The 15062-nt window shown below is 44.2% G+C and overlaps 1 protein-coding gene across 1 annotated transcript in view; it reads right to left on the minus strand.

Moving 5' to 3' along the window:
* The window catches only part of ADGRB2 (adhesion G protein-coupled receptor B2), a 114577-nt gene that overhangs the window by 72256 nt on the left and 27259 nt on the right, over positions 1-15062 (minus strand). Inside the window, exon 3 of the mRNA XM_054999374.1 lies at positions 9192-9356. Within this exon, the coding sequence (XP_054855349.1) occupies positions 9192-9356 (165 nt within the window). The remainder of the gene's footprint in view (positions 1-9191; positions 9357-15062) is intronic.

Consider the following 15062-nt stretch of genomic DNA (forward strand, 5'->3'; position numbering starts at 1 on the left):
TGTGGTATCGACCTTGGATCTATCTGGTGAATGTCCAAAAACATGACTGAAAGCTGACAACGGCCATTAGACAATTGCTCATATTCACTAGTTGAGTTCTTATTCTGAACGTGTGCCAGGTTTCTGCAGGATTGCCAATATTCCCGAGGGGTATCTGATAATCTGGACTGTTGCCAGTGAGGCATTTTGGACATTACCTGTAGCATACGTATCACCTGTCAGATATAATCAAATTATCTATAATGTAATATATTTGTATCATCAAATGTAATTCAATTAAATACAATTTGCATGTTGCAATTGCCGGGTGTCAGAATGCTTTGGCAACGGAGCAGGCACTAGGGACTTGTGCGGCAGGAGCTGCAAAGACCATTGGCTCAGGCAGAGGTATGAAACAACTCTTCCTGCTGAAGCCTCAGCCACCAGAATCCTGGCCTATATATGTTTAGGAGGCCTGTGCATGTTCTGAGATTTCTCTGCTGCCCCAAGGGCTGGAAATTAGCTTAATTTGTTTTAAGGACTACACTTGCTGAAAAATGACATTTTACAGCCCGCTGACAAATTGCAAATTAACAGGTTACTAGGGCAGGAGGGCATACATCTGCCCTTTTAGCAAGAACCCCCAAGCCTATCCAAATCAGCCTCTTTATCTAAGAATCAGAAAGCTGCCAACGCAAGACCCATTTTAAAAGCAGAAGCTGAGAATGACAGACCTGCCGGCTTAATTTCTGTCCCAGATAAGCGGTTGAAAAGCACCATTAAGGTTAGAATTATTAAACTTAAGAAAGAAAAGAGGGAGAATCAGGAAGGATTCTTTTGCAAAAAGTCAATCTCATTTCACTGACCTTTTAGAAGTGTTTTGAGAGAGTCAAAAAGTGCATACATAGGGACAATCTTGTAATCAATAAATATTTGGAGGCTTTTTTACACACCTTTTCCATCAAGATGACTTGTAAATAAACACTCAGAAGAACAGCTTATTTCACGACTGGTGAATAAAAGGGATAATAGGCATTATGTAGAAGCAAACAAGCAGTAGAGCGGAGTCTCCCAAAGATCCGCATTAAGTACGGGGCTATTCAACATCCATACGTGATATGGAGTCAGGAGAGGACACAGAATTATTCTGGGTAGTGGAACGTGCAGCAGACTTCAAAGAGCTCCAGAAGGAATTTCTCCAAAGCTGGCGACAGAGCACAAAATGTCAAATGAGATACAATATATGCGCTAAGTGAGGCACACAATGCCTTTTCCCAAACTTAACCACCTGAATTGGCTGTGACTCCTAAAGAAAGAAATCTTGGGGCTGTGGAGAACAGTTGACTATGAAAACGCCAATTCAGTCTGCGGTGGTGGTGAAAAAGTAAAATGCTACTCAAAAGATAATCCAGGAAAAGACTGTCAAGAAAAAGACCTTTATTTAAAAAAAGACGATGCAGCCACATTTGGAACTTTGTGTTCAGGTCGCAGTGGCCTCATCTTTAAAAAAGGATATTAAAGTACTGAAAAAGGTGCAGAAATTGGGAACTAAAGTTTTTATGGGGCGGCATACTCTTGAAATCTACAGCATCTGGAACGTTTTTAGTCAAGAAAAAAAGATGACCAGGAGGAAGGAGAAGAGAAGAAATGCACCAGAACAGAATTTTGTAAAGATATGCACAGGATGGATATGCCAGAACTATTAACCACCCAATGAAATGGATCACCAATAGGTTCAAAGCAGACCAAAGGAAGTACAGTACCATCACAACACAGAACTCACAGAATTCAGTACTACCAGATGACCAGGAGTTTAGCTGGCTTGACACGTATCAGACCCACTGATGTCTTCAGGTGGCTAGCCATTTTGGTCTGCAGTAGAAGAGCCAGATTTTAGTCCAGTAGCGCCTTAAAGACCAACTCGTTTTCCTGGGCATAAGCTTTTGAGAGTCAAGCTCCCTTTGTCAATTACAGAATGTATCTGATGAAGGGAGCTTGATTCTTGAAAGATTGTACCTTGGAAATCTTGTTGGTCATTAAGGTGCTATTGGACTTGAATCTTGCTCTTCCATTGATTTCTGTGAGCCAAGACAACTTCAAGCCCTATTTGTGGGTTTCTCAGAGGCATCCACTTGGCCATTGTTGGAAACAGAATGCGGGACTTGCATCCAGCAGGTTCTTTGTAGGCAATGCATTCATTTATTAATATTAATTCTATGCCATCTCTCCAGAGCCCTGCTTGAGGAGAATCCTAAGCACTGCTCCTAGACATTGGTTCTAAACAATGCTCCTAGACATTGACTTGAATGCAGCAGTGGATTTCCACCAATAAGATTTTTGCTGAATTCCCCCTTCCATGGCAAATTCACTCCTCGTGCTGTTCTGGGGGTGGGGAAAGGGGCAGGGAGCAAGGTCCCCTGTTCCCCAGAGCAGCATTTTAGGAGGCCCTTTGTGCTGCAGTGTGATGAGGGAGGCAAGAAAATCTCATTCTTCTAATGGAAATCTCTTGCACTGGATCCAACCCATTCTCTAAAACATCCGGCTATTTCCTTGGTAATATCTTTTTGATTCAGATGTGCTACTAGAAGTAACCACCTTCAGCATTGCCAGTACATGGCAGCCAATGAAATGGCGTGTGGGGTCATGGGAGTGCCGAATGGGTCAATATCACATCATATCACCATGCATTTCTGGTGATGTTCGGTAGCATACAGATGTTTATGGAATCTTATACTGCCTTCACATCAGGGCTTTTTTTCTGGGAAAAGAGGTGGTGGAACTCAGTGGTGGAACTCAGGACCTCACAATGACGTCACTTTGGGTCAGCTGGAACAAGGGAAGAGTTTTTTTAAGTCTCCATCAGCCTCGGTGAAAATGGTCACATGGCCAGTGGCCCCACCCCCTGATCTCCAGACAGAGGGGAGTTTGCCCTCTGCGCCAGTGGTGCAGAGGGCAATCTAAGCGACCCTCTGTCTGGAGATCAGGGGGCGGGGCCACCGGCCATGTGACCATTTTCAAGAGGTGCCGGAACTCCATTCCATTGCGTTCCAGCTGAAAAAAAGCCCTGCTTCTCATGAAAATTCAAGAAACTCTGAACTTAATCCTGCATGTATCAACTTTTTAGACACTCTCCCATTTTCTTTCTGATATCACATCATGTGATTTGGAGACGTACAAAGAGATGTGGTAGCCATGCATGTAATGCTGCCCTGTAGATTATAGATATGTGTGGAATCACAAATTGCCTTCTTAAGAAAGTTCAAGAAATTTCAAACCTAATCCTGCAGCTATCAACTTTTTAAAGATGTTTTCCCATTTTCATTCCAAACCACCACAAATCCATTAAAACCAGAGAAAGATGCTAAAAAGTCACTCGTTGAGAACCCAGACTCAAATCTAATGCTAGTCACAACACTGCACTGATCTACACTGGAAGTAAAAAATACAAAATTTGCCATGTGTTCCTAAAGAGTATCATTTTTAGCATCACACTGCCTGGTCCATAGGACCCCCATAGCTGCGAAGAAAGTCACAAACCTGCAGTTTAATCATACACCCACCCTAAAGTCACAAATTTAAAAATCAAAATGTTTCATAAGTCAGACTGAGTCTAAAAACAGAAGAGAGGACAAAGGCCTTCAACATCTTGTATTAAAAACCCTAAGCCAGAGGAAATAAATAAAATGCTAAAACAGTGGAAGCCAGTATCACCTCTGAAGGCTGGGCCATTTGGCGCATGACTCATTCTCTATTTATTATTCGAACTGGGTCCCCACTGGGAAGAGAAAAGTGGGTTAAAAGTACCCCCAAACAAACAAACAAAAAACCCCAATCCCACCTTTCAGCAGATCTACCAATGAGGTGGTCCAGAAAGTTAGAAATACAGTATGCCTATAAAATAGGTACAGTTATTAAACACTATAATCATAGGCAGGGTCCTGTATTGGGGGGGGGGGATCCACAAGATCTTTCCAGTTGATGCTGGACTTGGAGGAAGCTGATATAGGAAAACAGGCTTCTTATTATTGCAATGAGTTCTCACAGGGAACTCGTAGCTGCCGTCTGACTGCAAGTCCCTCTGGTGAGCATGTTCAGGTAATGCCTACTTTGGGCCATAGTCTACTTAATAAGAATGGATACTCAAAAATAATGGGTTTTTTTTCCCAGACAGCAAAATTAAACCTTGTGTGAGAATAGCAGAGTAAGGAATGAAATGTGCCAGAAAATAAATCTTTTCCTACTTCTATAGCAAGCTAGATTGTTGTGCAATTAAGCCAACTGTGCATGGAAAGTACAACAAGGATTCAGATCTATTCTGCTGCCTGTATTTTTGGACAAGGCGCAGGACACACTGTTGCAGGTAGGACACACACAATGGGCAGCTGTTATTTGGACCTGTCCCAAACATGTGATGCAAAAGTGCAGGAAGGTAGAAATCTCAACCTACTAAAATTCAGGTTTTGCTCAGACACATTGCCAAAGATGTGCTAATCTCCTGTCTCCTTCTGCCATTGTCTTTTGTAAAGTTTTTTTTTTGTTTTGCTTGATGTGCCCCCAGTAAACTCTTATGGGCTCTCCTCCCTGGTTGTGTATGTACATCTATGTTCTTCTTGTATTCATATATAATAATAATATTTGATTTATATATTGCCCTTCAGGACAACTTGACACCCACTCAGAGCGGTTTACAAAGTGTGTTATTATTATCCCCACAACAATAATCGCCCTGTGAGGTGGGTGGGGCTGAGAGAGCTCCTAGAACCTATGACTCACCCAAGGTCACCCAGCTGGCTTCAAGTGGAGGAGTGGGGAATCAAATCCGGCTCTCCAGATTAGAGTCCCGCCACTCTTAACCACTACACCAAACTGGCTCTACATTTTAAATGTTATTTTAATGTTTTAAAATCTGATGCTCGCTGTCTTGGGGATCCTGTTTGGGTGGGAGAGTAGCATATAAATGTTTTAATTATATATATATATATATATATATATATATATATATATATATATATAAAATCAAGTGCTTCAGCAAAAGTCATATGTTTTGCAGCCAATGGCTTATGTAAAATATCCTTTTATCTAATTGTCAAAGGCTGGCCCCTGTGAGGTCAGGAAAATCCACACAACAGGGCTGTCCATGGCTATGGGACAGGGAGCTGTAAACTCAAGCAGAAACTCCCAGATTTGCAGATCTTAGTTAAAAAATTAACTGGGAAGTACAAAACTCCCCCAAAGTTAACTCCTATATGCACACTCCCCCCGCCCCCAAGAGTCTGATGGCATTTGGGTTTGCTGTACCAACTGAAGGCAGCACACACAAATCTGGCAGCCATCCAGAGCATGCGAAGAGGGGAAGCTGAAGCTATTTTCCGCTTGCCTCCCTCTCCCTGTTCCAGAGGAGGAGACCAAGGTGCTAACAGAAATGGGGGAGGGGGGCAAGCCCGACAGGAGACTGTATAGGGAGGCCAGCTCTAGCCAGCAGATAGGAAGGGGGAGAGAAGCTGGAGATTACACACAGCAGTGGCGAGGAGGTGGGGAAATGCAGGTTTGCCTACCCATAAGCCCTCACAGGTCCCCCTCTTGTATATTATTTAACAATATTCCAAGTTATAATCAAGAAGCGGAGAGGAACAGCTTCTTGGTATTCGCCCCATGACTCTTTCTAAAGGATTTGTTCTCTGCAACCCTGAGGTTCACTTGAGGGAAATAAGGGACTAGCAAGTTTATCAAGGACTATCTATCACTACATGGTAGATGCAACACCTGCAAAGGAGCATACGAAGAGCACAGCACAGACAGAGGGCAAACCACAAGGTTGGTTTTCGTGGAGCAATTCTTCCATCTTGAACCTTGCAATTTTCAATTCCAACAACTATGGGATGAGCTCTTGGGTTTTCTACCAAGATGGTGGGGTGGATCTGGAATGAATACAGAACCAACCGAAACACTCCAATGTGCAAGAGCATCACCCACTGGTAAGGATGACATATAACCATGACAGATCCTACACCTATCTTACTGCTCCACTTAGTAAAGATGAAACCTTCCTCCCATCTAAGCAGCTTTTTGCAAAGTAAGCAGCTCTTCCACTGAAGGAAGAATCGCTTGACTTTGAGAAGGCTCCAAAGGTCGGAGGAAGGTTCCTCAGAGGAAGGTTGGACCTACCCCACTCCCTTGGCAGAACAACCGAGCAGCTTCCTCGCCAGCCCTTAACTTTGCCTTGCTATAAATCTGAATTCCTTCACCGCAGTCTCTTGAATGGAATCTTCAATGGTTGAAATCACAGATGCAATGAAGTGTTTCTTTGTAGAAAGCAGAGAGAGCTTTCTTTTAAGTCTAGTGTACCAGCTAAAATTGCCTTATGAGGGACTTGTTGTGAGTCCTGTTTAGTTCTAGAGACAGCTTTGAAGACCTACTGGTTCCTACATTCTCAAAGGGAGTACAGCCATGGAGGCTTTGCCGCAGCATGGTGTGATGTAACCAAGGACATCTGCAAGATGGAGGGGGCCAAGGCTCAGTGGTACAGTATCTGCTGGCATGCAGAAGGTCCCAGGTTCAATCCCCAGCATCTCCAGTTAGAAGGACCTGACAGTAGGTGATGTGAAAGACCCCTCCTGTCCTGAAAGGACTAATGGCCTGATTCAGTATGAAGCAGTTTCATGTGTTCAAGAAGCTTTCTGAATGCTGATGTTAAGACTGACACACGTCGTGGACAGATCTTCTATCATCAAGAGGATCTAAACCAGCATTGTATTTTACTTTCCCTTTTCCTACCCTTTTTGGTTTAATATCCAGCCTGAGGAAGAGATCTGTGAAACCTGAAAGCTAGCCCACAGCTCTGTGATTTGCATTTGGTCCCAATAAAGACATTATGCTACTGTTCATATTTGAGTTGCTGAAAGCAAAATATGCTCATGATTGTTCCAGTTGATTATATGCCAATTGTATGACCTTTTTTTGTTGTTGTTGGCTTTTCTTTATAGTTGGAGTTATAATCCCTAGCAAACTGTGTACTTGAAAAGATTCCTGGAACAAAACGTGGGAGAGAACTTCAGAAGGGGATGGGAACCTCAGGGAAAGCCTTTCTCACCTACAAAGTCCAATGAAAAATACAGGGAATTTAATTTATTGATACAAATTAAATGGGGAGGGGGAGAGCAGTGGGGGAGACAACCAATTTTTAATGACCTCACAAGCAGCGCCTCTTTCAACTCTGCACTGTGTTTTCAGACAGGAATGAGATTTTTCAAGCTGATGGTGATCTTCCATCGATTAGCTATCCCAGGCCCTGAATACTAATTAAGGCACAAACTCTTCAACTTCCTTTAAAATTAGAGATACTCAAAGCAGTGCCTGGAAAAAGTTCCATCAGTTTCCCCACGGGTTGCAAAAGCTACTCTAGGACCTTACCAAAAGAAGAGAGATCGAGGACGCTTCCCAGAAGCGACACTAAAACACGGTCTTACGAGGAAGATCTTTTTGTTTTTATGAAAAAATGGCAAAGGCAGTTCTGTACCGTATGAACGTGGCGTGTAACGCAAAAAGGATATTTCCCCAGGGCTGCCCCTGAAGAATCTTCGGATGGAGGCCTGCTATCTGGTTCTTCTGACTACATCTTAAAAGGCATGCTATGTGTTATCAGTTGTCAATAACCTTGTGGGAGGAACAGTGGCTCAGTAGTACACAGAACATGGTTTGCATGTAGATGGGCTCAGTTTCAACCCCTGGCAACATCTCCAGTTAGCAGATCTCAGATAACGAGTATTGGGAAAGACCTTTGGGCATACATTTGTTACATTTTCCTGGCATCCTCCCTAGGTCTGCCATGAGGACTTAAAATCAGGCATGTCTTGCAAATTCTGTGCTCCAAAATCAATTCCCAGGGATGCTTGGGCCCAATTTGGATCAGCACCGCAGTGTTCTGATAAAAGGGACTTGAGGCTCCCTTCTTCTGTCATTTTCGCAATCGGAAATGACCCCAGGGAATTGCTGTTTGCCTCACTCCAGAAACCAACATATAACCATCAGTACACGCAGTGGCATAGCGTGGGGGGGCACGAGGGGCAGTCACCCTGGGTGCATAATTTGGGGGGGGGGACGCTGTGTCGAGGACAGCCTATGCTCTTCATGAGGCCACCCAGTGCCCTGGCTGCCTGCCGCACTGATGGGGTGGCTGGCTCACTGGGTGCTGAGCTGGCCATCCAGCTGAGGAGCACGCCGAGCAGGCGGCAGCGGCGCAGGTGGCTGCTGTGGAGGGCTGCCTGATGGGGGTGGGGAGGTGAGTGGCCCGAATCGCGGGAGCGCTCCCGTGCCCTGCACGATGACATCACTTCCAGTTACATCATCATGCAGTGTGTGTGGAGCCTGGGAATTGCCCCAGGCACTCCAAACCCACGGTACACCACTGAGTACATGTAAGGCAAACTGCGACTTCCTAGGGTTATATCAGACTGGGAAACTCATAGGGGCTGATCCATGCCCCTGATCCAAACTTAGAACAGAAACAGAAACTGAGCAGTACTTAAAAATCTCTGGTGAATCCGAGCTGGAATGTGACTCAGAAATTAATCCAGGCTGCCAGTTTGAAAGACAGCTTCTGCTCACTCACTGGCCCCAGACAGAAGAGATTATGAAAGTGTAACCTGATTTTTACCCATTTCCCTTTCTGCTCTTTGGCCCCTTAAAAGACTGGGAGGCAGAGGGCAGAACCAAGGCCAGACGGTTTAAGAATGAAGGCTGCAATTTACTTTAATCACATAGCATCCATTAAAAACATGTTAATAATAAATTTGTAAATTCTAGTTATTTCTAGAAATAGACAAGCCTTCCACAGTACTTGGCTGACACTTAATCTGTAACAAATTAGAACTATTAACTTGCCCCGTCTTGTGAATCAGAACGGAATCAGCGCTGGAGGCGGGCTGAAGAGGTTAATGAATCTCTCCCATCTTGAACAGGAACAAATTCAGCCACAGCCAAACACAAAATGGAATGGCAGGCTATATTCAGTGGGGCAGATTCTCTGTTTCTAAGAGCATTTGAATGTCCCTAAGCAGGTCAGCGTGACCCAACCGAGCAGATCCTGGGAACACTAAGAAACTAAAAATAAAGACTGGCATGTCTAATGCAAGCAACTCAAGACAATGAGGGAAAGGGGGGTGAAGGAAGAGGAAGGAGGAATGGCATCAACCCTCTCTGTTCTCCTCACCTACCTGGGCAGGTGGCAGTATTATTACATAGCCGTGTCTCCCGCAACAACCCGCTGCACAATGTTCCATAAGGCGAAGAGACACAGGAACGGGTCCGCACCTGGGTGCCTTGCCCACAGGTCAGCGAGCAGACGCTCCACGGAGACCACTCTTCTGCAGCAGGGTCTCCTGGAGAAACAGAGAGAAACACACAATAGAGAAGGTTGGCTCAGCCATGAATACTGGGGAGGAATTGTGGCTCAGTGGAAAAGCCTCTGCTTTGCATGCAGGAGGTCCCAGGTTCAATCCCCTGCATCTCCATTTTTTAAAAAGGACCAGGCTGTAGGTGATGTGAAAGATGTCTACCTGAGACCCTGGAGAGCAGCTGCCAGTCTGAGTAGGCAATACTGACCTTGAGGGATTGATGGTCTGATTCAGTATGATGAGACAGTTGTGTTTGTGTGTGTATGTGTGACTTATCTCATCATCTGAATTATAAATCGGAGCCCCCCTTGAACGGCTCAATAGGAATTCCAGGATTGAAACATTTTGATGAATAAATAAGCAAGACAGCCAATGAGAGGCGCTCTGCTGAGCGTATGCTCTTGACGTTTGTGGTCTTGAATTCGTATGTTGATACAGAGGGAAGGGGAGGCTGAATGTTCCAACAAGGCCCAGTCAAGAGGAAAAGCACTAGACTAGAAATAGGAATCTTTTCAGCCATTCTACAGTGGCTCGTTCACACATTTGGGTAATCACTGGATATTACAACTGCAAGCAATCAGTGACCAACATGCATGTTTGAACCAGCCATCACAGGCAGAACTTTTATAATCTTATAGGGACAAGCGAATGACTCTCTATTGGAATCGTGCCTGAATTGCCAATTATGAGCAACATTCTCAAACACTTCCGAAAAAAAACTTTAAAAAAAATCCAGGGTTCTAAATTGGATTCCAGATACTTTGTGCAAGGATGTTCTTACAATGTTGCTTTGAGATTTTATTTATTTATTTATTTAGATATTTATACCTTCCCTTTTTCTCCCCAATGTAAGTTAGGCTAAAGAGTGACTGGCCCAAGGTCACTCAGTGAGTTTCCATGGCCGAGTGGAGATCTGAACCCAGATTCTCCCAGATCCTAGCCCAACACTCTAACCGCTGCACCACACTGGCTCTCCCTGGGATTGTGGGTCCTGTGTGAAGGAAGCCACATTTTTCTGCCTCATCAATCATCCAACACTCTGTTATGTTGTGCACCACAACTTCCAATTGGCTGCTTGCATGTGCCAATACGGCAATTTATCAGTAGCACGGATCCCCCCTCACGGGAGAGATAGAGGAGGCGGCAGTGGCAGCAGATCTGAATCCTCTTGTTCTACAAATTATATTCTTGTTTACCAGAAGCTCAAGTCCACTTGAGAAATAATGATTCGGGAATCACACCGACCGTTCCTGAAAGCTGTAAAGGGTAAAGGAAACAAGCGTGTTCTGAACTCAGGGCAGCAACAGCTCCCTGCCTAGTGCAAGGAATACTGCTGATAGTACAGATGCAAAAACAGCATCTGCACTCAAAATATATCCTGCCTTAAACTGTGTACAAATCAATAATTTCCAGGTATGAAGGATCAAAATAAAAGTTTTAAAAAAGCAGGCAGGGGAAACAGGGAAGCGTACACCTCAAGTATAGTACTTGTAGGTTTCATGGCTTTGCTACACAGTCTCTCCTCAATGTTATCGATTTTCTATGTACTTTACACTGAAGGAGACAGAGTTATAGTGCCACTCCAAACTACAGGCATGAGATCATATTTAGAAATGCAGCCCCACACAGAAACCCTCTGCGTGTTATGAGGAAGAATGTCAGAGAAAAGGCTTCATTAACCTTTCTCCCTGATAGGCTGACAGGCAAGATTTTTAAAAAATGGGAGGCCATTCTTAATGTGTTTACAGTCTGAAGTAATACACTGCAAAACTGCACCATTTCATACTGCAAAAGGCGTTCATTGGATCTCTAGTCCTGACTCAAGTGCTGAATAAATGCATGTCTCATTCGAACTGGCATTGGTAATCCCAAAGGTCAAAGACTCGAAAGGCACTTTTAAAGTCTGCCTTCCTTGCTTAGGGCTTTCGTTTGGCAAAAGAAAATGTTTTGTATGCCACCATCTCTGGGCAGTGGGAAAATCAGGGGCAGGTTTAGCAGAAGCCGTTTGCGTTGAAGGAGAGTATGTCCATGACTTGCAATGTCTTTGGGGATAAACAGCTTAATTAGAAATACACAGGCTGGGCAGGAATGAAGAAGGGGTTGCTTTGAAGAGCGCAAGCTTTACATCCCACAACACTCAACTGCATCTCATCCAACCCATTTCTCCCCAAAGTTCATTTCATCAGTCCTGAAGCAGAAAACATTTCTGCCCCAATCACTGATGGTATGGGCACTATAAAGTCCCACATTTTTCCATGCTATAACTGTGCTCTCTTCTGTTAGCTTCTTCTATGTCAAGTGATACACCCATACCACACACTGGGTTGGATCCTACCAGCTTTTTCACTTGGGCTCCCCTAACTCCCTTCCTTACTGTATAGTGTTCTTCTCATGCAGGTCCAATGACCCCAGAACAACCTTTTTTGATACTTAAACGGAACTCTGGAGGGAAGGTGGCATGGCATAGCCCAATCTCATCAGATTTTATTTTATTTTATTTATTTATTTATGTCAGTTATAATCCGCCTTTCTCACTGAGACTCAAGGTGGATTACATCGTGTGAGATTAGTACAATCAGTATTAAGGACATTTCTATACAGTATCAAGGACATTTCCATACAATGTCAAGGACATTTCCATAAACAATGCCATAGGGTAAATAAATACAAGTTTACAAAGACATAGCATTAGCAAGGGTCCGATACAGAGTTGAAGAGATGCTGAAACAGAACATAATCAATTCTAGGAATCAGAATTCTAGAATCTCAGAAGCCAAGCCGAGTCAGTACTTAGATGGGAGACCACCAAAGAAGGCTGAAGAGGAAGGCAATAGCAAACCACCTCTGCTTTTGGCTTGCCTTGAAATTTCCTTGCGGGAGTCACCAGAAGTCAGTTGTGACTTGACAGCTCATACGTATATAAAAGGACCCCCACTTTTTTACTAGCAGAAAAGGTAATCAGATCCAGCCCATTGCTCTAAGGCATTTTGGATTGGACTTCCCTCTGTTTTGTGGGTGACACTAAGGTAAATTGGGAGGCACAGATTTGATACTCAGGAGCTTAATATATTCAGGAACATGACAGCCATTCTGTAAGCCAGCTGGGATTCAGCACCGCTCTACAGAACAGCTCCTTTGTTGGAGATTAGAACAACAGCTTCTCAAGACTTGCTCTATATGGTATAGCCCAGAATGCGTCCCCACCACACCATCTTCTACACGTGGGTACTCTGTTGAACTGACCTGGATAAGCCCAGGCTAGCCCCATCTTGTCAGATCTTGGCAGCTAAGCTGGGTCAGCCCTGATTAGTACTCAGATGGGAGACCACCAGGGTCGCTATGCAGACGCAGGCAATGACAAACCACCTTCTCTTGCCTTGAAAACCCAACAGTCATCATGAGTCGGCTGCAACTTGACGGCACTTTACACACACGCATGTCTCCTCTTTAATATATGAGGAATTTAAAGGAAGCCAAAAGAAGAAGAGAGGGAGAAGATGAATTTTTGAACAGCTACAGAAATGTCTTGCGAATTCTGAGGCTGCCTGTGGATTTCTCCTCAAACAAAAGCAGAAGCAAACTTGGGGGGTTCTCTTCCTGCAAAACATTCAAAGAGCCTTGGCGCCAAGTCAAGAGTTTCAAAAAGAACAGTCTCTGTGCTTTTCTTTTGAGCCTTTCCGATGGCTGTGTTTTTATACCTTTAGGGCACTTTTCCAGAAACACAAATACCCTTCAGGAGAGATGTGGCTGGCCTACACTGGAAATCAGGGCTGCATCTTTTACTGCAGTGTGAAGCCATCCTAAATTTTTTCTCGTGGCTTCCAACTGGAGCTAGCATATCAGGCAGACACTCATCATCACCCCACTCCACAGTTTACTGTGTTTGTAAAAGTGGAAAAGAGCAAGAGTCCAGTAGCACCTATAAGACTAATAAAATTAGTGGTAGGGTATGAGCTTTCGTGAGCCACAGCTCACTTCTTCAGATACAGTTCTCTTTTCCACTGCAGACAGACTAACACTAACCCATCTTGTGTTTGCAAAGTGATAGAATTCCAGTGGTAAAATGGCAGCAGTCCCTGGGAGGCCATATCATCTAGTTTGGCCCCTGTCAGTGGTGGAGGAACATAACCCACCTTTTCCCTTTCCGCTGCCCTGAGCGGGTGCCTGACATTTACAACAATCTGGTTCTTTATTAGACTTGATGATCTATTTGAAGTCATTGGAGGGGTCTGAAGTAGAGGGCATTCATTTAAATTATGGTGGAACAGATGGAAGGAAGAAAGAGGAGGGGGTTACATTTTCTGGACAGCAAGAGATAGAAAGCAAATATTAGCCGAAAGGGGCATCACTGTGAGAAGCAGGTGCTGGAGAAAAATGTCCTTCAAATATGAGGATAAAATGAATATTAAGGCAGGAAATCGTGACTCTTAGATGTGCCTGTAGCAAGCTAAAGCTAACATACGAGTGATACTATTTGGGAATAACATGCTCAAGCCACAGCTGAGTGTGGGGGATGCATCACACTTCTAAGGAGATCAAGAGCACAGAACTGGGGATCTGGGTAGTACTGATCATGAATAATGGTCTCCAACTAGAAACTAGTTTCAGGTGGGTAGCCACATTAATCTGCAGTAGAACAGCAAGTTTTGAGCCCGGTAGCACCTTAAAGGCTCCCTGGGAGGAATCTGACTCTTGGAAGCTTATACCCTGGAAATCTTGTTGGTCTTTAAGGTGCTACTGGACTCGAATCGTGCCATCTAGAAATTAATGGCTTCAGCAGGATCCTGAAAGGGGCAGTTTTCTTTTTATTACACAAGTTTCTAGCCCTCAAGGCTACAGAGAAACATCTAACGCCACACTGGCCCCTCCTCCTAACAGTCAGTAAAAGTCCTGTGCTGTGAGGAAGTACGGTTGCTTGGGACGTCTCCAAGCCAAACCAGGCATATATTCAGAATTGTTCAGAATAATAATGTTCAAAATTATTTTTTCATCCTATCTTAAAGCTCTGAAAACTTTCATTGGCATGTTCGGGCTAGCCCTTGCTGTTGTTTGAAAATCTTCACATGCATTTAGCAGGTAGGAGAGGGGGAACAGACACTATGAGATCATTTTTGCCCAAGGAAGCACTGAAAATTTTGTGGCTAAGCAGAGATCTGACGATGGGGCTGGGATCTTGTACCCCCAAGCAAAATACTCCAGCTACTGCCCCACACGAGGTCAGATGACAAAAACCAAGGCTTGCCAAAACCCGTATTTGCACATGTGCCACAGTGGATCCTTTTAAACTTTCCCAGATCCTTTCTGTGTTCGTCTTTCCTGTGTGTGTGGCATGGACCAAAGACCACAAATCAAAGCAAGGAGAAGGGTGGGGGAGAGGGAAAGTGACTGGCGTTCACATTAGCCAGATAAATTTGCTAAATAAATACATAGGAACTAAACAATTAATAGATTTGTTTTCTTTATGGGTCTCCAAGGAAAGTGCAAAGAGAACTCATAAATGGAGCAAATTAAACTCAGTTGCACCAGGGAAGAGGGGAGACACAAGGAGAAGGGGGGGAATGGCTGTGCATCATTGCCATTCGCTGCCACTACAAAAATGATGGCGCTCAGGGGACTGGCGGGGATGGAAGACGAGATGCCGCTTCCGCAGTCATCGGAGGCTGCATCTTAATTAAAATGCATGTGATTATT

Source organism: Eublepharis macularius, chromosome 15 (assembly GCF_028583425.1).
Source record: "Eublepharis macularius isolate TG4126 chromosome 15, MPM_Emac_v1.0, whole genome shotgun sequence".
Classification (NCBI taxonomy): Eukaryota; Metazoa; Chordata; class Lepidosauria; order Squamata; family Eublepharidae; genus Eublepharis; species Eublepharis macularius.